General features: G+C 42.2%; 1 protein-coding gene across 1 annotated transcript; it reads right to left on the reverse strand.

The window, feature by feature from the left end:
* Positions 1-1,882: 1,882 nt before the first annotated feature.
* STX12 (syntaxin 12) lies at positions 1,883-15,422 on the reverse strand. Its single transcript, XM_044435044.1, has 9 exons — positions 15,181-15,422; positions 11,537-11,606; positions 10,539-10,638; positions 9,593-9,730; positions 8,846-8,889; positions 7,237-7,342; positions 6,205-6,277; positions 4,749-4,831; positions 1,883-3,875 (listed from the first exon to the last, which is right to left on the reverse strand). The coding sequence occupies exons 1-9, from the start codon at positions 15,287-15,289 to the stop codon at positions 3,783-3,785; spliced, it is 816 nt and encodes a 271-aa protein (XP_044290979.1). The 5' UTR covers positions 15,290-15,422; the 3' UTR covers positions 1,883-3,782.
* Between the last annotated feature and the right edge of the window lie 8,159 nt (positions 15,423-23,581).

Raw genomic sequence — 23,581 nt, forward strand, 5'->3', positions numbered from 1 at the left:
CTCAATCGTTGCCTCACAACAGCAACCGCCCTGTGAGCTCTGACTGCCGCAGAGTCGCTTAGGTGTGCTCCGTGGCTGAGTAGGGACGTGAACCCAGATCTCCTGAGTCCCAGCCCAGCACCCTTCGCCTCTGCCTCACAAGTATTTTAAAATTTGTTCTCCAATAATTTTTATACAGTGCATACTCATTACTAAAAATAAAAAGATATAGATGAAATATGTTGCCATACTAAGGGGAAAACCAACATTCCTGGAAACCCTGTGCATATCTGAGAGTTGGTGCAGTGGTGGAGAGTGTTGGTCTGAGACTGGAGAGGTTTGGGTTCTAGTGCCTAGCCTGCCTCTCAGAGTTGTTGAGGATCAAAATGGAGAGAAGTACTATGTAAGCTGCTTTGGTTCCTTGCCGGGAAAAAGTGGGATGTACATAAAGAAAAAAAATAATTTATGTGCATATATTTTGTTTATATACCGTTGTTGCTGTCGATTCTGGCTTTGCCATGGTGACCCATGCCTTAGGGTGCAGCCCTATCTATGTGCAAAGTATTGGCTTTTTGCTGCTTGGAACTGTAGGTCCTTTCCTGCCTTATCATGCAACAGATTGCGCACTTAATTTGGACAGTTTCACTTAGGGGTGTACTCACTTTTGCTGCAAGTGGTTTAGACATTAATGGCTGTGTGTCGGGTTATTTTGAGGGGACAGCAAATTTAGTTATACAAGCTGTATACTCACTACTTTACATTTTAGCAAAGTGTCATTTCTTCAGAGTTGTCACATGAAAAGATATATTTGCAAAATGTGAGGGGTGTACTCACTTCTGTGATACACTGTTCAAGCTTCTCCCATACCCTTCAATGTGTTATGAATGAAAAGGACCCACTTGAGTAATTTCTAGACCAAGGATTATGGTCTAGTATTTTGAATTGTATTCTTTTATGATCTGTATTTATTCTTTAAAAGCCTGCCCAGAGGGTTTAGGGCCTTACCACCAGCTCCTACAAGGATTTCTGTGATGCCGTGGTGAGCAATGTAGTGCTTGCCTAGGTGTGTGACTGGGCAAACCGCACATTGGTTCACATTGGTTATAAACAAATAAACCACCTATCAGTTAAACCTATTCCTGTGAACAAAACAGCTTTTAAAAAGCCTGTTGGAATCAAAATGCTTTTGCCCTCTTGTGGAAAGACAATAAATGAGTCTAACTAGTTTTGCTTCCCTTGGCAGTTTCAGGTACAGGTACAGGAAACAACCATGAAGGAGTTTCTTTTCCCATTCCTTTTAATGTGGAATTTATAATTTCTGTCCTTGACTAGGCAAATACTCATTTTTTGTTTTCTTCTGCATTAATTTGTGCCAAAATCCATAATAGGGTAATACAACTCAGAAACTACTGAATTGGCCTAACCAAGTTGCACACTTGTAAAGAAAGATTATTTTGTACATATAATCTTCCAGTTATATTTTCTTACATAATGCAAGGCTACTGTCAACCTTGTAGAATCTCAGATACTTCACATGTCACTGAAGAAGTCTCAAGGATTTACTTCCCCTTCTCAAGCCAAAAAGCTACTGATGTAATTGCACATAGTATAATTACTCCTTATTTTTGCAAAATTAAAAAAATCCCATGCCCACATTGTGAAAAAGAAATTTGCATGTATGGGAACACATAGACCAATAGCTTAAAAACGGATAAACCAGTATGAAAAGATATGGGACAAATGTCACCATTTAGTTTTGTAATCTTGGTTTCTACATATATATCTTAGACTCACAATATGTCATATTGGAATGCCATCACAGATTACCATTGAAGACAGCCATTTTCCCAGGTGCATAGAATGAAGATTTAGATTTGTCCTTAAAGAAAGACATCACATCAAATACTTTTTAAAAGGTTTATTGATAGTAAAATGGATGGAATGATGGAATTATAGTGCAAAGGAATATGTGCAACTGAGGGCATCATTCTTCTCCCACACTAGGTTTCACAGTTTAGGAATTTAAATAAGCAAAATGTGAAAAATAATAAATAGCAAGAGTCAGTAGAAAGATAATTTCTTGTATATAGAATCTGACAATTCTACCTTGTCAGTTGTTCAGTCTGTTTCACATTTAGAAGTGGGACCGAGCCAGGAGCTCTATGAAACGATCCCTCTAATACAGACTTCTTCAAATTGGTGCTCTTCAGATGTTTCAGACTACAGCTCCCAGCAATATTGACCATTAGCCATGCTGGCTGGGGCTGATGGGAATTGAAGACTAAAGCATTTGAATAGAATCACCTTGGAGAAGGCTACTCTAATACATCAATTCAGAGCAGACAAAAGGGCTGTATCACATGATTCCTGATTTGAGAATGTGCTACAATGAACTTTGGGCTTACATGCTTCTTACCTCCTTCATGCACAGAGGACATTAAGTTTTTTTCAAACAACAGAAGCAGTAACCCATTATGTCCAACTATATCATTTCTTTAAAACCTCAGTTATGTGCAGGTCAGGTTCAAAACAGCTTCCCAAATCTAAAGGCAGCAGAATACTGCAGTTTCCTCCGAACTCTAAAAACAACCTTTACATTTCCTCCTATCACAGGCAATGGAAAAAAAGACAGGAAGGATGCATATAGCCCAAAGTGTGACAGAGCATATTCATTTTATGGGACACAATTTCCCACTACATTTGAACTGGCCCTTTCTCTTACAGCCTAAGGGGTCAAGTAAGATTCTCAACCAAGAGACTATAAAAGTTAGAAATGTTATCTTAGACAGGTATTTATGCATAAAATGACCCTTTTAAATCACCTCTGTTTTATCCATTTAAAGCTCTGTGCTATGTCTTTTAAGTGCTGCATTATCCAATCTATGTGCTAGGGGTACAAAATTGGGAAGAGGGAGCAGAGTGGCCCACCACCAAACACAATGTTATTAGGCGACTGGACATTTGGAAACATTGCTGAATTATTCACTTTCAACCACAAAAAAATGCAACATGGAGAAACCATGTTACTAGACACGAGATACAAATATTTCTAAACTAGATTAGTCATTACTAAGTACATTCTTGGTTCCAAATCCAAACGGCCTCAACATTTTTCACTAAGTATACCATTTAAAAAAAAGGAGGCATTTAAGTTCACTATTGGCTGATTAATGCAAAGGGCTGCAGTGTACCATGAAAGGTTATTCTCCATTCACAATGTACATTGGAAGATCATTTCTGGTTGTTTCAGAGCATATGCGATGGTACGTGGGAAATGCTGTTTGAAAAAATGTGACAGCCCCATGTACAAGAGTGCAGATTTGCAGAAGCTCTCTGGATCACACCAAGAGAAGTGCTGGAGTGTGAGAATTGCTCAGTAAGTGAGATGTTGCCCCTTCTCAAAGGTTATCCCTATGCAAGTCACTTATAAAAGCAATACATATTTTAAAAAGTTAAATATGTAGTGCATATGTCCATTAACAAGATAATCTAGATTACCGATTACACTCTTCAACACTTTACATTTTGGACAGCAATAATATAATAGAGAAAACAAAAAACCCACAAGGTAAGTTTAATTACATAAAATTTTACATAAACGGATAAATACTGTCTTCATGGTTCACTAGGTCCAAGAACAAGTTATCTTCATGTTAGTTTCTATATATTATAATTACTAGAGGAAAACCAGTTTGTATTCCATCTCATCTCAATGAATTCATTCCACTGCTTGTCTACCCTTTTCCCCTGGGGGAGGTGGGGAACCAACACCTCTGTAATTAATGCAATTCCATATAAATATTTCATTTTAATGCCTGCCATAAAATAATTATCAAGATTAGAGAAGCCACAGCCAGGCTAAGAATCAGGATGCAGATCTTCTTACGTGATTTCTTCTATTAAGAGAAAATAACAAGAGGTGTTTTCATTACAGAGATGTCACATGATCAAACAATTTAACTGGTATGTGTTTCTACAACAGGAAACTGAGATGAACTGGATACAGTATTTAATCAAAGTGGAAATGGAACATGGGATCTCAAGTCAACCATTGCAGTGTTAAAGAAATGCTTAAATTAGTAATGCAAAATATTTAAAGTTCACTTAAAGGGAAGCAGTGTATCAATTGCTTGCTACTGATGTCAATCAAAAGAAGGGCATGGGCAGAGCTATGCACAAAATGGTACTCTTTCTTCCTCCCTTCCCCTAAGGAGCAAATGCCCACACAGCATTGGAAGCTCCTTTTATACTCCACAATTTTAAACAAAACAGATAGGTTTCAACACGAGCTGGATGGAAGCCTGCTACGCAGGAAAACAAGGCAAAAAGATGGTCTGTGCATGTATCAAGAAGCTTGCTGAGTCACTACCAGTGCCTGTGTTCCGACAGTAACCCATATTCAAGGCCTGAGTTGAATTGATTGAAATATGGGTTATCATGTTGTATAAAGTGAGAGGCGATAATCCACTTTGGTGAACAACTCACAATTCACAACCTAACGACAAGACACGGGTTATTTTAATGGGGAGCTCATAGTTTATAAGCCAGAGCTTGTTGATACAGCTGAGTTCTGATGCCACAGTATCCTGTCTCAGAACAACCTATGATTAATGACAACCCATACTTAACCCATTCTCTACCCCTGAGTGTGGATTACTATGTTGCCTGAATCCAGTCACTGTCACAAAAATGTTTTCTTGATAGGCAATTTTTCCTTCCTGCTGATCCCTTCTGATTTTGGAACAAACACAGGACTGCACAAGCATTACCTGATGATAAGCAGCTCTCTGTAATTGCTCATTGGCACTTTCCACATGAACCTCTGCATTTTCGACATTTGCTTCAATGCTATCTATAGGGAAGAAGAGCACAAACTCAAAAAAAGCAATCTCACACTGCTACAATTAAGCCACCTTAGGCACTCTCTCTCTTTTAGCATAAAATCAGAGGTGTGGTGAGCCTGTCAAACAGGACTAAAAAATACTGTGTTTCTCCGAAAATAAGACCGGGTCTTATATTAATTTTTGCTCCAAAAGATGCATTAGGGCTTATTTTCAGGTGATGTTGTATTTTTTCTTACAAAATCCGTAAGCTTCTTGCCCCAACAGTCCTCCATGATTCCTTTTTTTTGTACTTGGTGGAATCTCTCTCTCTTTTTACACTCATCTTGTCTGGGGGTCAAAATATTCCCTTTAAATCTACAATTAAATCAAGTGTTATTTGAAGACTTACATGACAGGAGCAGCAACACACGAGTGCATTAAGTATGTCTGTTACAGCACATGACATATTGAACTATGAAACACATCCGTTCGTTATCAAGTACGCATGTTATTCGTGCATTGTGTTTGTACTCCGATTGGTCATTTGGCAATAAGTCTCAAATTCATCTGTTTGCATAGGCATTTACCTCTTGTCCAATGGCGCCCACTTGGGTATTTACAAATAATTATAATTTAGATTATCATTTAAGTATTAATGTCAATATTATTTATTTGTATTTAATTATATATCAATATTAGTATTTTATAAATCAGTATGTCCATTGCGTGTTGCAACAGACACACTAAATGTGTCTGTCTGGCTGACGATCTTAACTGGAGATTATTTTTGGGGTAGGGCTTATATTACGAATATCCTGAAAAATCATGCTAGGGCTTATTTTCTGGTTAGGTCTTATTTTTGGGGAAATATGGGTACCTTGTTAAAAAAAAGCAGATCAACAACTTGGGTCCCACATTCAGAAGGGATAACATGCCTCATTCCCCCACCCCACTCCACTTAGAGGCCAACCACCTTTTTTAATCACCTGTGGGTGATTAAAAAAGTTACACATGTCATGTGCACATATCTTGTGGCATGGACATGCATAAACACAGAGAAAATATGAACAATGAATCATACCATTTTATGTGCTTTTCAATGTTTTCTAGAAACTGTAGCGTTTATTAAGACAGACCACAGCAACCAAATGAGTGCCATCATTGGCTTTCATTATCAACTGCTTGTCTATGACAAACTGAGTAAAATAATCCATACATTTGGGGATCCTTTCTGATGCAAAGAGCACCCCTTATAAACTCTATAGAACATCTCCATTATGAATCTTCAGTCAGTAAGACATCCTCATGCAACCTTCACAGGCTAAATAATCACATAGCCATAATAGACAATTTGCAGACAAATGCCACAGGTTAAGCAAAGCAAGTACAGGTATCCACTTACCAATCATGTCTCCCTGGTCATGAATCATCATAGCCAAATCTTTAAATATCTGGTTCACATCCAGAATATCTGCCTGAAAGGAAAGTCATGAAGCATAATTGCATTTTCTGCCAAATTGCCTCAGTACTTAAAGAGACCTCTCCTGGAAAAATGATGCAGGGGGACACATGACGGAGCTCCACAGGGAGAGTTATATTGCCGGTGCTTCTTCTGCACACTTTTCTACTACAGCTGTTTCAGCCCCTGAAAAACTGCTGAGAAAATACCTGATCTTGCTTATGGAAATGATTCTTTGGATTCAAGCCCTCCGACCTCAAAGCAATCTCCCTAAAATGAGAAATGCACAACTCTCTCTCAAACTTTATGAAGTTGCATCTTTTCAAGATGCCTTCTCACAACTTTCATCCACCAAAAACCCTTGAACATCAATCAGCGGATCTACTTGCCTGGTGCTAGAAGTTGTGTACTGGTAACAAGGTCCTCTACCCTTCCAATTTTCTAATTGTGCTGGAGCTGCATTGCATTTGGGAGACATTCTGCATGTTAAAGGTGTGCAAAATGGTTTATGACTTTCCCTCTTGGTGGTGACAAATACAGGCGTAGAAAATTTACTGGAGCCTCATTTAAGCAATGTGTGTCAAGATCCTAGAAAGTGCCATCCTCATTTCAGAGCATCTATAACTCTGGCAGCATAAACCTTCTTTCTGACTCTCCTGAAGGAAGGAGTACCTACATAGTTAGAGAGTGCACACTATCCCAGTGTAGCTGGGATACCAAAAAAGGGGGAGTAGAGTATCGGAGTGGCTTCAGAATAATTTTGGCTCCCCTCAACTCCTCTCTTGGATCTATTTAAACATAATAATGTTTAATGTTGCTGTGATGTTTGTTTTATTCTACTCATTTTTCTTGTATGCCATCCCGAGACATCTGTAGTGGACGGGCTAGACAAGCTTTTAATAAATAAAATAGATAAAATAATGTTAATCATAATCCTTAAGGCTTTGCATCTGGTTAAAATCCTAACCCTCTTACCTCCAATTGTCTAATGGCAGTTTCTCTCTCCTTAATTAGTTCAAGGTCTTGTTCTGTTATTGCGACATCTTCTTCCTGAGACTGCATCTGATTCCACTCTTCATTGCTGCAAAAAGAATGTGACATAGCAGTCTGTTCTTCCAACTATTACTACAGCCTCCCCCAATCTGGTGCTGCCCAGATGTTTTGGACTATAGTCCTATCTCCAGCTCGCACATCCATGCTGGTTAGCACGGATCAGACTGCTTGGTTGAAAAGGACTGGGAGGCACCAGGCTGGGAAAGGCTCATGTAGTACTTCAGCATGGGTTGAACTCAATTAACCTTGCTTCCCTTTCCCCCAAAACCAGCCAAACATATTGTGCTCTTCAGATGTATTAAGACTGTATCTCTCTAAATTTGATTGACTGTTCTATTAGTTTTATTTATCTGTTACGCTATAAAAAGCAAGCAAGAATTCTTGAACTGAATGAGAATTCTTTAAGAATTCTGTAGAAGTTCCCCTTACAGGAGGAAGCCAGTATTTACTTTTTGCATATTTGATTATTATTTATACAAGCTCTTATATATCACCCTCCTTAGCCAGCTTGACTCTCAGAACAGTTTACAAGGTTAAAAGTACAATATAAATACAAACATAGAATATAATGATAAATAACAATATATTTCAGTACCTGAGCCAACAAACAAAACCCAAGAATAATAAAAAGTGTTTACTCTGAAGGAAGGTAAGAGCTATACTCTCCAAACAACATATTATATATAGTCCAGTTTAATTACAATACTACTTATTTTAATCCATTTCTCCAATGGAAATTCCTATGATCAGACATCCTGTCTTTTTGTCTAGATAAATCTGAGGGACCATTTTATGGGTAACTATTAATACCTGAATAGCATAAATGTAATTTGTGCATCCAAATTTCAAAGTTTCCAAACATCATCCTGTTACATTACATCCAATACACCCTGTGTATGCTCACAATTTTATCAGGGTTGCTTTTTAAAAAATAAGAACCAGTCTTGTGATGGGGAAGTTAGGGTTTTTTTGCTACTCACCCTCAAAAAATGGTGAAATTTAAACATATTGTTGGAAAAGGTTAGAATTAGGGTTTACATTCTAGTGTGGCAGGTCTGGTATGAAACTCAAGTGAAACAGATTCTGAGATCTGACCATCAGGCTGGTGTCCAAGGCTTGCACACGTCTTCACCCTTCAATTCCCTCTCAGTCTTCCTGGGTGACAATAAGAAGGTGCTCACTGTAGATGCTACACACCGGTGACTAAAGTCTGCTTCCAAACCAGAACTGAAACCATAGTTCAACCAGGATTTTCAATTCTGGTCTGGCTGCAGAAGAAGCCATCAAAGTTTGCCCAATTTCTCACAGTGTTTGCCTGATCTGGATATTGCAAGACGATTTGCAAGACTATTGTTCTTGCAGATCAGAGAGAGGGTGAGGGAATCAGATCACAAGGAATGTCCTGTTTCGATTCAAGATACAGAACATTATTTCTCTACACCAGTCTCATTTCTTAAGTAAATACACAAAATAAAAGCTTTTGCATTTGAAGATACAGAAGTAATTGTCACTTCAAATCTGCAGATACTACCTGTCAAATGAGACCAACTGCTCTTCTCTGCGCCTCTCATCTCCCTGGGGGAAAAAGATAGATAGAAGTCAGGCATGATAGGATTTGTAGTATGCTAGGCTGAGAGTTGTAGTAGCTAATCCCTTTATGGCTTAATTACCATACTACAGTTTGCAAGTTCTGGTGATTTCAGTGGAAAAGATACCACAGAATCATAAACTGGAAGACTTTGGGATGGATTAGGACCAATCCAAATCCATTTATTTATTTAGAAGTTTAAGTTTGCCTTCCCCGCAAAGTTTCTGCAGTAGCTAACACGTTTAAAATAAAATCTGACAACTTAAGTTAAAAAGCAAAGATCCACTGAAGTTGAAGTCTGGTCTGGAAGGTATGATTATACACTGCTCTACCACCTACTATAAACCTGTATAATCCAGACCACTGCGTGCTACAAATAGAAAGAAATAGAAAATATAAGCAATCGAGGTAATTGCTCATATCCCAGGAATATTTCTTTCCAACTATAAATATGGTCATCAGATGCTTGAGAATTCACAAAACCTATACAGGGAGTAATACTAGATCTTGTCTTTTCTACTTGCTCAATAGTAGCACTGATGCAAAACTTGGGAAGTAGCTACTAATCCAGAACAGTAATCAAACTAATGAAAGGAGAGGAAGAAAGGGCAATCACTTAAAAGTATGAAGGCAACCTACTCCTAATAACCCATTCCCTTCAAGCAGAAATCCTGGCAGATGATAACTTACAGAGAGACGGGAACCAGCTCTTGCACGGGCAACAGCCTCCTTCTCTTTTTCTGACACTCTTCTCTGCACCGCTTGAAAGTTATTTAAGGCTGCGGAAAAGTCATTCATTAAACGCTCCTTCTGAAGTTTCTGCTGGCGCTAGAAAACACAGAATTACACTTATAACTTGCCATGTCAACAATAACAAGGGGAATTCACTAACGTCAATAAAAAATTCTGAAGTTGTTTCTGTGGGCACAAATCTCTGCTAAGACTTTTTTTTTGTCTGCTGGTGGCAAACACCCAGTCTCTTCCTTTCTCTATGGTTTCCAAAGCAAAGTAATACCCAAGTGGGTAAAAAAAGTAGAGGCACAGCAGAAAATCTTAAAAGATGAACACCAGCAATTTATTTCTTGCCATTTTGTGGCATGCAGTTCATTCTGCCTCCAGACTATACCTGCACAAATGAGCTCATGTTACAATTATTATTATTAATTTTATTTAATGAATTTGTATGCCACTATAGTAGCCCATATCGCTGCATGGCTCACAAGACTACCCTTCCTCTATACCACAAGCTGAATGCATTCACTGGGACTGCAAGTTCCTTCTGTGTCTCCTATGTACTGGATCTGCTGTTACCATTTTGAGCCTTCCTATCTGCTGCATCTTGCTCACAACTTGTCGTCTGATCTACTTAAACCAGGAGCTGGGAACACAGATCCTGATTTTGATTAGCTCCCTACACCTACTGCAGGTAGCTAATATTCTGTATCCATGGTTCTGTGTATGAGCTTGAGGCACTAGCACAGCAGAGTGTGCACTGGAGATACAGAATGGAGAGTCTGTATCCATTTCATGCACTAGCATGCAGTGCATCACCCATTTCAGCAGATGCAGTGAGGAATTAATGCCTCTTCATGGAACAAAGGGCAAATCCTAACCCACGGCAATGTGATTCGCAGACCTGTTCTGACGTAGACAAGGGGAGTGGCAGGGAGCCCAGCTCCTTCAGGTATTCATTGGTCTCTTTGGCAAGCTGGTTTGCTGTGTGCTGCAACTGCTGTCTGTAACAAGAAAGGCATCATTCAGCTTTGATCACTAGCTTCTTTGGATGGATAAAATGGAATCATGCTACCAGCAAATCTAACTGTCTTTAACTCATTTACACTGCAAATTATGATGACCACACAATCCCTCTTGTGGGTTCTTTAAATAAAAACATTTCACATGCCTTCCCCCTCCAGTTCTACTGAGGGCAGACATGCGTTCCTAAAGAACTGTTCCTTTTCAGATTAAGACTCAGTTCATCATGCTATGTGGCTGCCATTTTGCATATGCAAACTTCCAACTGCAGTTTGTGGGTGTGGGGGGGGGTCACATGAGTCCTCCCATCATAGACTGAGACTTCACACACAATTACTCTTCAATCAGTAAATGGATTAAGCGTGAGTTGTTTAACTCTCGCTTAACCAATGATGGTCAAGTCTGTACAACATGCCACAACCCATGAACAAAAGTTCAAAGTGTAATAAACTGCCATGCCTTCTGAACTAACCCATTATCAGCCTCTCTTAACTCCTTGAGGGATTCATCAAAAGTTCATCAAATTCTCCAACAATTTGTCAAGCTAGGGCTACACTTGAGTGAGGATGGAACTCCAAATCTCTTGAATTCTAATCCTAATCCAATATTCTAACCTCTACCCCACAGATTCTCATGGGCACTAAGATGGTTGCTGATTTACCTGCAGGGATGATGGGCATTGTTGCTGGAGAAGCTGCTTTATTTTACAGGCAGAAGTATTCAAAAATGCTATTTTTCACCTTGTAGCAGCCTGAAGTGGTACAGTCTATTCTATCAACCCCATTTTATACATTTTGGCCAGACCTCAGAGTTAAGTGGTGCGCAATTCATTCGGCTTTGCTGCTGTAACACACAAAAGACTGCTTAGGTTATACTTACAGGCTTTCTTGTAGTTTGCTGGAGTCCTGCTTGGTTCCCAACTGACTCATTAAGTTTTTTATCTGAGAAGCTATAAAAGCAAAATAAATGATACATTATCATTTTATCATAAAAGATCTCATCTGACCAAGTGTTGCTTAATTAATTGCCTGATCAACTTTGTTTACATGAACATAGGTTGCATCAGTTCCAGTGGTACATTTTCCCTGCAGTTACAAAAAATCCTTCACTGTTATATTTCTTTTAAGATCCTTTGACACCACACAGAGTTGTATTTAAGTAAATTAAGAAAATAATATTAGCAAACTCATATTTTATAACATTTTTCTTATGACTGTAAAAAAACAAAATTTAATCAAACTGAGATTATCACACCTGTCAGCAATAAGTTACAAAGTGTAACACAATCTATAAGGTAAGAGTGCAATCATAAGGAAATAGAAAAATCAAGGACACGAATGCACTTACTTGGGAGGTTTTATTGAACTCAATTACCATACTTGCATATCGCTGCAAGCCATATATTGCTGCTCAACATTTCAGAATATGGACGGTAAACAGAGTCCACTGACTTCCACTAAGTATGTAAAGCAATCAGGAAAAGGAGAGCTTCCTGTGGCAACTGAACTTGGGATCCCAATGTTATTTCCAAAGACAGTGGGATACATAATCCTGGCTTGTTTGCGAGCAACAAGCCAGAATCCCTGATTTGGACAGGAGACGTTGTCCAGTGACATGAGCTGAGCAGGCCTACCATGCAGTCCTCTTTGAAAACTGTTCTGTTGAAGAATGATTCTTATTTTAGCCTTATATTGCTAAATCATAGATAATTAAATCAGACATAGTGGAACCTTCCCCAAGTGACAAGCAAGTATGTTATAAATAGTTCCAGCACTCCCAGCATGCCTGTACCGTGCTGCAACCATGACCTGGTTGATTTTGTCTGCAGTGCAACTCTTAAAATGTCTGAGAGTATCAAGATGCTCTGTTCCACATTTGTGAATTACTCCTGCAGAATCACACAACAGCATTTCTGAGTATTAGTCCAACAGAGAAGTCATGTTAATTTTCCAATTAACTATACTGTGGTGCCTTGTATTTCAAACAGCCCTAAGGTTGAATGTTCCAGGGTTCAAACGCTAAAATTGAGCTAAAATCATTCCGAAGTTCAAATGATGCTTCTATGTTTGAACTGCACATGCAGTGGAAAAAATGCGGTCACTGTGGAAACACTGCACCCAAGTTTTCAATAATTTTCAGTCCCTTTTCAGTACATACCTTTTTGAGTGTTTTCAGTGCTTTTTCTCACTTTATTTTTTGGTTATCTATATAACCTGTACATATTTCTGTTTTCTGCTTAAGTTTATTGAGATGGGTATTGTTCAGGGTCTGGGAATGGATTAATTCACTTTCCATTATTTCTAATGGGGAACATTGCTTCAGTCTTCGAATGATTCAGAGTTCAAATGGCATCCTGAAACAAATTAAGTTTGAAGTACGAGGCACCACTGTATTTTAAAAAATAAACTAGTGCCTACTCACATTAAAAAGTCTTTACAACCAACATGACAGTAATATCATTCCTATTTTAGACATCTGATCTGTTAAAGGGGGACTAAACTGAATTCTAAATGTTCTCATTACATTCATATTACTCCTTGAAAATTTCAAGATGTGTTGGAACCTGATAATTTGAAAAGGACCAAAAGTTATTATTTTGACACCCTAAAATATTAATGGGGAAAAGTAGCCCAAAGCAAGTCACTGTTGCAAGAAATTGCAGCCAAGATCCCTGCCTAATAGGTACCATCTCTGAAACGAAAAATGCCATTACTGAAGTTTTGAGCTGGTCCACAAGAATAGTTCACCCATCACTGTGACTTTTTATAAACAATTTGTGGCAGGGATCCACAGGCATCCCAAGTTTGGGAATAGTTTGACAAGGTATTCATTCCAACCATGGGCCAACACCAAGATGTCAAAAGATCTAATTTTTAAAGTTGATCATCATGAAGGACTGAGCAAAGTCCACCTCTCTGAAGAAGAAAAAGGCTATGAGAATCCTTGCTTGATGCAACAGTTTGTAAAACTATAAGTAAAACTGTAGTCTAGCCATTTGATCTCTGGGGAACACCGAAACACAGCTACACGGACTGCCCCAGGGATGGCTGAACAGAGTAACTCAGGCTGCCCTCTCATGCTGAAGATAGGGATGTGTCATGGGGAAAACATGCCTGCCTTACTTGGTATGCTTCCCATGTTCCCAGTTACAAGGTACAGGCCAAACTGGAACCACAGGATGTTGCTACTTATAGAAATACTAGGGGGAATATACTGGGGGAACATTACTGAAATTGGCTAACTCTTGTAACTAACTGCTCACAAAAGTTTTCCCCTTTTTGCTTTGCAGAACTCTGCATTATCTAGAGTGGGCTTAGAGGACAGACTGCAGTGGCAACTTTGTGATGAGGCTGCAAGCTAAGGTTTCCTTGGACACAAAAAGGTAGTGCTTAGGACCCCCTTCCCCTCCCTGCCTCCCTCCCTCCCTCCCTCCCTCAATGGGAAAAGCCAGGCTGACTGCTCTCCAAGGTTGGAGAAGGAAGCTTAGAAGGGGGAAAGGAAGTGGGTGAGAAAGGGAGGCCAGAATAGGAGCTAATTTGACACTTCTCCAGCCTTCTCCCCTTCCCTTTCAGAACATTCCAGTTAGGTGGGCAAAAAAGTCTGCCTAGCAAATATGCAGGGCAGGAGGATGGGAAAGTGGGAGTCAGCTTTACCCCTCCTTCTGCTTTGCACTGGGTAACTGTAAGCCTCTGTGGGCTGATGGGTATTGCCACAAGATGAGTCTCTTATTCACATGTCAAAACAAACAAACAAGTATGAGGACCACAAATCCTGAAGAAACAAACAGAAAATAGTGAGATAGGCAGGAAAAGCAGGGAGAGTAGAGAAATAAAGTTGAATACATGTGCCTGAGAAACCAGTAGTGAAAAGCAGGATGTATATCTTTACAAATTATACCATTTAAAAATAATTTAAAATTTAACTTTAAGTTTGACTTAAGTTAGGGCAAGGTCAGAGTTCCCTGCAGCTCTTACTTACCACTGTTTTTGTTTATTAGAAAATTTTATGTATCAGATTTGTTTCAAAAGTGGCCAACCTACTTAAAATAGATTTGTTTCAAATAGGAAGCTAATGCATCTTACAAATAAATAAATATTCCTAATGTCCAGGCATGGATAACCAACATTTATAAGTTTAAATAAAAATACCTCCTTATACCACAAGTTATTTGATGTGTTATGGATGAACAGCCAGGATCAAAAATCATTTTGAAGACATAAAATTAACCAAGGAAGTAGTAAGAGAGGTTGTAGTCCATGCTAGCTGTACTAGTAAGTCAGTCAATGAAATGAATGGGACTTACTGCTGTCATGATTAACCTAAGCACTATTAATTTCAACAGATTTAATCAAAGTAGGGCAAGCCATAGGGAGGACCATAGGGAGGAAGGAAAGAGAAGAGAAGCCAATGCAAAGGGCAAAGGGGGCATTTTTCTGCTTGTATGTCCGGGGGGGGGGGGGGATTTAAAAGGGCTGAGGGGACAGCAGGCAGCAGGCGTAATGGGCATCAGGACTCTCACTCACTGCATTGTGCCAGTCGCTGTACGTTCGTGCTGCAGGTCTGGATAATGGCGCTGAAGTCTCGGGGCGGAAGGCCCCCGGGCCGGTATATCTCTAACGGACCGTACGACATGGCCACAGCTGGAGCCCAGAAAAAAAACAAAACAAAACAGGAGGACGAGAAGATGAAGAGGAAGAAAAAAATAATATGTCAGAATACCCGACTACTACTATCGCCACCGCCTTCACCCTCACCGCGCATGCGCAACGAACAAGCCCAACCTAATCGGCCTTGGCCGCGCAGGCGCACGAAATAATTCCTCCTCCCTCTGCTCAGCTTGAGGGAGCGGCAGCGGATAGGGTGTGTGGGGAGAGACAGAGGGGTGGGGAGGGGGATGCGGGCGCATGCGCTATGTCTTCTACTGAGATGCGCATGCTCCGGTTAGTCCAACAGGAATCGCCTGAAGGGGCTGGGTGTCATAGCAACGGAATGCAGGTTGTCGCTGTGGTCGCCAGAAGTAGGCCGCAGGCTCTGCTGTTGGTTCTGTAATTGTGGTGGGGATTCTTCCGCATCTACAACCTGGAGGGACTTAATCTCCCATGAAAAGGCGCTTCTGTTTCCGGGTTCTCTCAGATTATCCTTCTTTGTATGACTAATAGGGAGTAATTTCCATTGTGCTCATTAGGACTCCCTCCTCCCAGGGCCAGTGTGCAGTTGAGGCCGATCTATGCGTGTTTACTCGGAAGAGGAATCGCTGTGTGTCTTTACAGAGGGCGGTTCTCTATTTGATTACTGTCAGAAAAATATCTTCCATTTTGAAGTTGTCCTTTACCTGTAGGGTTGCCCAGTTCAAGACAATAAATATTAAAAATGCTAAGAAAGGAGAACAGGGCCTTGAAGCTGCCCAACAAAGGTTAGTATCAGAATAGCAGGTTGAACAGGCAGGGTGAGAGGTTTCCTGGAAGTTAATCATCTACATTATGGTGAGAAGTACAGCATTTCTATTGAAATTAAAGTAATAATTTTCAAATTTGAATTTACTTTATGAAAAAAGCCAGCTTATGCAAATTTTATGCAAACCTATGGCTTCTTTTAGGGTGATACGGAAGTGACTGCCCAACTTAAATGTAATTCCCACAAGCATATAGGATTCCAGACTTTCCACGGAATCCTTTGCATATTTTTTCAGAAGCAAATGTCACCAAGTTCAGTGTGTCTTATTCCTAGGTGTGTGCATATAAGATCATGTCCTGATGGTGCAATTCTGTTAGTTTTGTTTGCCTCCAAATATGTGTGGAAAAGATTGTAGTCCTGCAGTTTATCTGGAAGTCTCATGATCTGGGTGCTTACTCCTGGAAAGTTTGCTTTCATTCAACTGTCACAGCAAAGCTCTTGGTGCTTCAAGATAAAGAATTGGATCTAGATTTAGGCACTGAGCGCTTACGTCCATACATGCCGCCCGCCCCTTGAGATCAGCGGGAGAGGCCCTTCTCTGGGAACCCTCGGTGAAGGAAATTAGGAGGGTACATACTCGGAGGAGGACTTTCTCTGCGGTGGCGCCCAATCTATGGAATGCGCTCCCCAGAGAGGTCTGCCTGGCGCCGTCGTTATTTGTTTTTTGGTGCCAGGTGAAGACATTTTTATTCAAACGTTATTTTAATTGTTAATATTATTTATTCATTTTATTCTTTGGCCAGGGCGACTTAATTTATACTGTTAAATTATATTGTTTTATAGAGTGTTATTTATTTATGTTTGTGAGCCGTCCTGAGGCTTCGGCGAATGGGACGGCATAGAAGTTCCCTAAATAAATAAAATAAAATAAAATAAGTAATTGGGCAGGTTAATCATAACTAACATACGGGTTGATTTCAGTTGGTCTTCTCCAAGGATGAGTCAGTTTGGATTCAACCTAGTTTTATTGTGGTACAATAGGCTTTCATATACTGGTGCCATCAAGGCAGGACTTCAGGGTAAAGGTCCAGAACATCAATAAAATGAAAAGGAAGGTCCTCAAATGTAGCCTTGCTGCATTACCATTTTTTGAAGCAAGTACCACACATTGTCCTCTGGACAACAAACCTGTATAATACTATTATTCTTAGATACAGCTTTTTAAAAACAGTGAGCAACTTGAAGATACATCATTCTTCACTGACCCCCAACTTTATTAAGGGTGCAGTCCAGTCAATTGCGCCCTTGCTTCTCAGAAGCTTTTGAACTCAGAGGCTTCTGAGATTCCTGTGTCCTCCTGGGCTGAAGCCAGCGGGGTGGGGGAAGTGGCCAAGACATTCTTCATGGGCCTGTCCTCTTTTCTTGGCGTTTTTGCTGGACAGCCTTCTCAGATGCTTGCCCAAGGGCCATACACTTGTTCTCTAAATAAATTATTTGAATGAAAAGGTGTTTGTAGCTGTTTTAGAGCACCCATGTGGTCAAAATTAGCTTGTAGACCCCATTAAAAAAACAGCTTTCCCTTGCATTTGCTGGGGCATGTGTATCCAGCCTACAGGGGAATTCAGGGGCGAAGCCTCCAGAAGTTGCCCAGCCCTGCTTTAGAGATTAAAGCCAGCACTTGGATTTGGGCCCATTAAAATACTGGTAGCTAATTAGTTATATCATCAGATGTTCTAGTCCCACCAACATGTGAGTGGATGCATTTTGTATCAGCTGAATTTTCTGGAGTGTCTTCAGAGGCAGCCCCACATAAAGTGCACTGCAATATATTTTGGAGGCAGCCAATATGTGGGTAACCATGACCAGGTTTGACTGCTTTGATGTGGCTCAGTTCACTTTCATGAAGAAGCTTTTTATTTATTTTATGGTAAGGAGGGCTGGTGGGGTCAGGGAGTGAGCTCCATTTTGATCTGGATGCAGCTTTAAAAGCCCAAATGGTTGACGGGCAAGCAAGAGGGGTCTGCAAAGAAATTACAGCAAGTAATTCCAAAGATACAGACATGACATTGAAGTTGTTTGATTGAAGGACACATCCCCTATTTTGAAAGGACTTCATTTCAGCATTGTATATTATTAATGAAATTCAGCTTTCTTTCCTTGTTCTCAAAACTTCCATTAACACAAGGGGTGGAGGGATCTTTTTGTTGTCTTCTGTTTTGCATACCAAGAGATTTGATGAGGTGACAATCAGAAAGTCACAGGGAGACAAGCCTGCTTTATTGTGCAAATTTTCAGCCTTAATAATTTTTAACTTTATTGTCTGACTTCAAAGGAGTGTTGTCTCTGGGCGCCTCAGAACCTCTCCCAATCCACAGTTAGGGATGTTATGTGGAAACTCTGTGATTGGATCTGATGCAATTTTCTTTTCTAAAAGCAGCAATTAGAGGCTCAGTTTGGATTTCAGTGGTGGCATAAGGGCAAAAGGGGTTTAACATTTTCCCTCTGTGCCACAACCCCGATTTAACACCCTCACTCTGCTCCCCTTTTAGTCTTAGTCATGGTGGGGGAACATAAGGCACTCTGTAGGCACCTTTATATTAAACAATCTGTGCTTAATAGCAGCTCTGGTGTGTGGATGTGGTTTGGATCAAGGTCATTGCATAGGCCATTTGATCCCCCCACGCCTTGTATTTCACCTCCAGAAACTAAAAGCCCTGTTATAATACCCACAGAGGGGGCATGGCTAACCCCATTCCCCCTTTTTTTCTAGTGGTGCTGCTCTTATCAAACCAGGACTCGACTGTAGATGCTTTAAAGTAGGGATGAGAGATGATGGGAGCTGTAAGCCAAAATATCAAAAGGACTGCAAATCCCATAAGCCCTCAACATTGGCTATATTAGCTAGGGCTGATGGAACTTGTAGCTCTTCTGATGTTTCGGCCCATACATTATCCACCCCTGCTTTACAGCTAAATAGTTTCAAAAGTCACATACATCCCTGGGAGATTCACTCATATTTTATTTCATGTATTCACTCATAACATTTCTGTATTACTCAAGAGCCAAAGCTCTTTGGGTGGTTTACAACATGAAAAAGAAACATAATAGAAAATGTTTGACATACACAAGTTTGAAACTTGTTAATTAACCCTTTAGGTTAATTCTGCTGAATTCTGATATGTGCTGTTGCCAAAGAGGGAAGATGCCTTGATAACCAACTGAGCAACAACAGAAATATGCCACGGATATAGGTGTTAAAGATTGCACTTTATATAATTAAGCTTGAAAAACCTCCTCAGAAACTGTTAGAAGAGTCACCAGATCACTTTCCTGTTAGTTCTAGTGTGATGAAAGTGTAAACAGTCATTTTGTTCCCACCACTTGTGAAATGTATTTTTTAGGAATCCAATCCCTCTGATTTGCAGTTGAACACATATTACTTCTACATAAGAGTGTTAGGCATTGCAGTGCTATTCTGCGCATGCTACCCAGAAATACATCCCACTGAGAGAGGTGCTGAAGGCAGGATGCTGGTGGGGAATGTGGTTTTACTCCTTTCCCTTGTTCTTTTTCACTCATGCTCTGCTCCACTCAGGGCTACAATTGGCTACAGAAGAAATGGCCAAGGACGCCGCCACCGCCGTTGAGCCGGGGAACACCGCGGGGCGCTCCACCAGACCCCAGGGCCCGCGGCCATTGCTGGACCCAGCAGGGCCGGAGGACGCCGGCCGGTCAACAATGCTGCTACCGGGGAGGATGCCGCCAACTTGCCGGCCGGTGAGTGCCGGGTGGCCACCCTCGCTTCTCTCCTCCGCCGGCGCTGGGTGAGAGCCACGCCGGATTGGGGGTGGGGTGCGGGGACGGGCTGCCGGCTTATCTCGCCGGATGCGGAACTGGGCCCCTCTCACACCCTCCCTCCGACCATCTGCTGCTGCTGCTGCGCCGCCACTGCCACCACTATCGAGCCGGGGAACACCATGGGGCGCTCCACCGGATCCCAGGGCCCGCGGCCATTGCTGGACCCACTGGGGCCGGAGGACGCTGGCCGGTCGATGACGCTGCTGCCGGGGAGGATGCCGCCATCTTGCCGGCTGGTGAGTGCCGGTCAGCCACCCTCGCTTCTCCGCCCTGCCGGCGCTGGGTAAGAGCCACGCTGGATTGGGGGCGGGGTGTGAGGACGGGCCGCCGGCTTATCTCGTCGGACGCAGCCGGGGCCGGCGGCTGAAGGGCAACAGCCCAAGGGTGGTTGCCGCCGTTTGGGGGTTGTGCGGGGGCTGGACTGGCCAGGGGCTATGTTGTCAGCCGGCAGGTGGAATTGCTAATTGGATTGGGATGTGTGGGTGGGGGATTAAGTGTTTTTAGGTGTTTTTCATGTGTTTTTAGCTTATATTTTTAATGGAGTCATTCTCAGCTATGAATATGGGGTTGCCTGGGGAGCGCGTGGGCGCTGCCATTGGGGTGGTCATGGGCAATGGACATTATGGCGTTGGGGGGGTCTAACGTGTCCGCGTAGAAGAAGGAGGGACAGATGGCTAGCACCTGTTCCTCTTTCTGGTTATTCCCCCAGCCTGAGGGTTCCAGGTAGTCCTGTCAGCCTCCCCCCGGGCCTGTCGGTACTGCTGCTTAATGCCAGGTCAGTCCACAATAAGTCTTCCCTCATCCATGACTTGATTGTGGATGAGAGGGCTGACCTGGCTTGCATTACAGAGACCTGGGCGGGAGAGGAGGGGGATGTCTTCCTCTCTCAACTGTGCCCGCCCGGGTATCTGATCCAGCACCAACCACACCTGGAGGGGAGGGGAGGGGGGTCACTTTGGTTTACTGAGCCTCTATTTCCCTCACGGGGCTTCCTGTCCTTTCAAGGCCTGGTCTAGAGTGCCTCTACTTGGTGTTGGGCGACAGAGACAGATCGGGGATTTTGTTGGTGTACCGTGCACCCTTCTGCCCAACAGACTCCCTGCCTGAGCTGACGGAGATTGTTTTGGATTTGGTGTTGAAGACTCCCAGGATGTTGGTCCTGGGGGACTTCAATCTCCACGCCAAGATGGTTCTGACCGGGGCGGCTCAGGACTTCATGGCCTCTATGGCGGCCATGGGGCTGTCTCAATGGCGGCCATGGGGCTGGTACACCCGGGCCCAAAGAAAGATCTCGTGCCACCCTCGAAGGCCCACTGTGACGACTTTGCCAAGCATTTCAGGGAGAAAATCGCTCAGATTCGTCACGAGGTTTACTGTACTAGTGAATCCGATTCTACTGGGGAGGTGCCAATGTTGCTGTCTGGTCCACAATTGATGGATGAGTTTCAGTTGTTGTGGCCTGATGATGTGGACAAGGTGCTTAGACAAGTATGTCCTACTACCTGCTTACTGGACCCTTGCCCATCTTGGCTACTCAAGAAAGCCAAGGACGGGATTGGGACCTGGATCCTGGAGGTTGTCAACACCTCTCTAAGGGACGGCCGGGTACCTGCCCCTTTAAAGGAGGCGGTAGTCCGGCCAGTCCTAAAGAAGGCATCCCTGGATCCAGAGGTGGCCACCAATTATAGACCAGTGGCCAACATCCCGTTCTTGGGCAAGGTGTTAGAGCTGGTGGTGGTGGGACAGCTCCAAGCACTCTTGGGTGAAACTGATTATCTGGACCCATTTCAGTCCGGCTTCAGACCCAGGTACGGTACTGAATCTGCCTTGTTCATCCTGTATGATGACCTGTGCAGGGAGAGAGACAGGGGGAGTGCGTCCCTGTTGGTTCTCCTGGACCTCTCAGCGGCTTTCGATACCATCGACCATGATACTTCAATTGGTGCAAAATAGAGCTGCCAGGTTGCTGACGGGGACTGGGCGTTGTTCTCATATAACCCCAGTTCTCTGTCAGCTTCACTGGTTCCCCATTGAAGTCCGGGCCCAATTCAACGTGTTGGTTATCACGTATAAAGCCCTCAATGGCTTGGGACCTGGTTATCTAAAAGAGCGCTTGCATCCATATATGCCCTCCCACCCCGAGATCGGCGGAGGAGGCCCTTCTCCGGGAGCCCTCTGTGAGGGATATTAGGAGGGTGAGTACCCGGAGGAGGGCCTTCTCTGTGGTGGCGCCCCACTTATGGAATGTGCTCCGCAGAGAGGTCTGCCTGGCGTCGTCGTTATTTGTTTTTCAGCACCAGGCCAAGACCTTTTTATTTAAATGATATTTTAATTGTTAATTGTTGTTTTTATTTATTGGTTTTAAAGTATTGCTGAGATGCTCCGAATTTTTAATATTATGCTATGTTGTTTATCTTCTTTGTAAGCCACCCCGAGGCTTTCTGCGATGGGGGCGGCATAAAAATGCTATAAACAAACAAACAAACAAACAAACATGGACATTGCAGGGTGAGGGGTTATACAGTTAGCAGACAGAGACCAGTAAAAATGTCCTGGGTTGATCCAACGTGTCTCTTAGGTTCTCATACATCGGGGGGGGGGGCGGATTTAGATGCCCTGTAGATTTTTGGTGCCGTCAGCCACAGTCAACCTGGCCAAAGATGAGTGATTATGGCAATTATAGTCAAACATTCGGGAGTCATCTGGATGCTTTCTCCTGTTAATTATCAAGCATGTGCTTCCAAATGAGCCTTCTACAGCCCTGCCTCTTTAATGGAATTTTGCAGGGGACCCAGACTGTACCCTATATGTTTTTCTGCTGTTTGTTTTGCCTTTATTTTTAATGGACAGAGAAAAGAATCTGCGAAGTAGAAAAAATACATTTGTACAAGATCTTTGGACTGATAGCACTAGGAGACCTTTATCTGGGAATCTACTTCTTACCCCCAGTTCAGCTGGCCCCAACTCTGGTGTTGCCATTGGGAAACTTGTATCCCAGAAGAGATCAGACACCAGGGGGCAGCAGTGCCCCGTGGAAGATTTTTGAACTGCATGCAAGCACACCGGGTTTGCTATGCACAAGGAGTGCTAAGGGTATGTTGAAACTGCCTGCTTCCTTTCTTTGTTTATTTGCTTTTCCTGGCTCAGTTGCAGAAAGCAGGAGCTAGTTCTAAGGCCATGCATCAGGAACACACTTGCCCTAGAAAGCCACTGCCCACATGCCACAAATGAACAAAATTAACTTTCAAAGAAAGCAGGGCTTGTTCTTTTCCTACGAAGCTTGTAATACTTTAGAGACCTGACTGCCCCTCCCTTATGTTCCCTTATCGTCTTTATACCTATCCTAAACTCTTTCTTAGACCGCATCATCATCAGTGTGCTCAGTCCATACAAGAAGGGCACATCACCTTTTTATGCACCAAGGCCTTCTGAGGTCCTTTAACACTCATATGACAGCTGAGCTTTCCCAAGAAAAAGCTTCACTCGTTTATTTCTGTCTGTCCATATGGTTTTATAAACAGGTCTCTCTCCATAAGATAATGCTAATGAGAGAGAGAGAGAGAGAGAGAGAGAGAGAGAGAGAGAGAGAGAGAGAGACACTATTCCTGATAGCTCCCTTATTTCTAGAAGTTGCTTCTAAATCAGCCCTTCCCAACCTTGAGCTTCTGGAAG

This window comes from Varanus komodoensis, unplaced genomic scaffold (genome assembly GCF_004798865.1).
Source record: "Varanus komodoensis strain SLA01 unplaced genomic scaffold, ASM479886v1 scaffold29_1, whole genome shotgun sequence".
Lineage (NCBI taxonomy): Eukaryota > Metazoa > Chordata > Lepidosauria > Squamata > Varanidae > Varanus > Varanus komodoensis.

Coding starts and splice junctions, on each gene's coding strand:
- STX12 (XM_044435044.1), bottom strand. CDS start 15,289: ATGTCGTACGGTCCGTTAGAGATATACCGGCCCGGGGGCCTTCCGCCC. Junction 7,343..8,845: donor CAGTTGGTCTCATTTGACAG/GTAGTATCTGCA, acceptor TTCTTTTTGCAG/CAATGAAGAGTGGAATCAGA. Junction 4,832..6,204: donor TGACCAGGGAGACATGATTG/GTAAGTGGATAC, acceptor TCTTCCCTATAG/ATAGCATTGAAGCAAATGTC.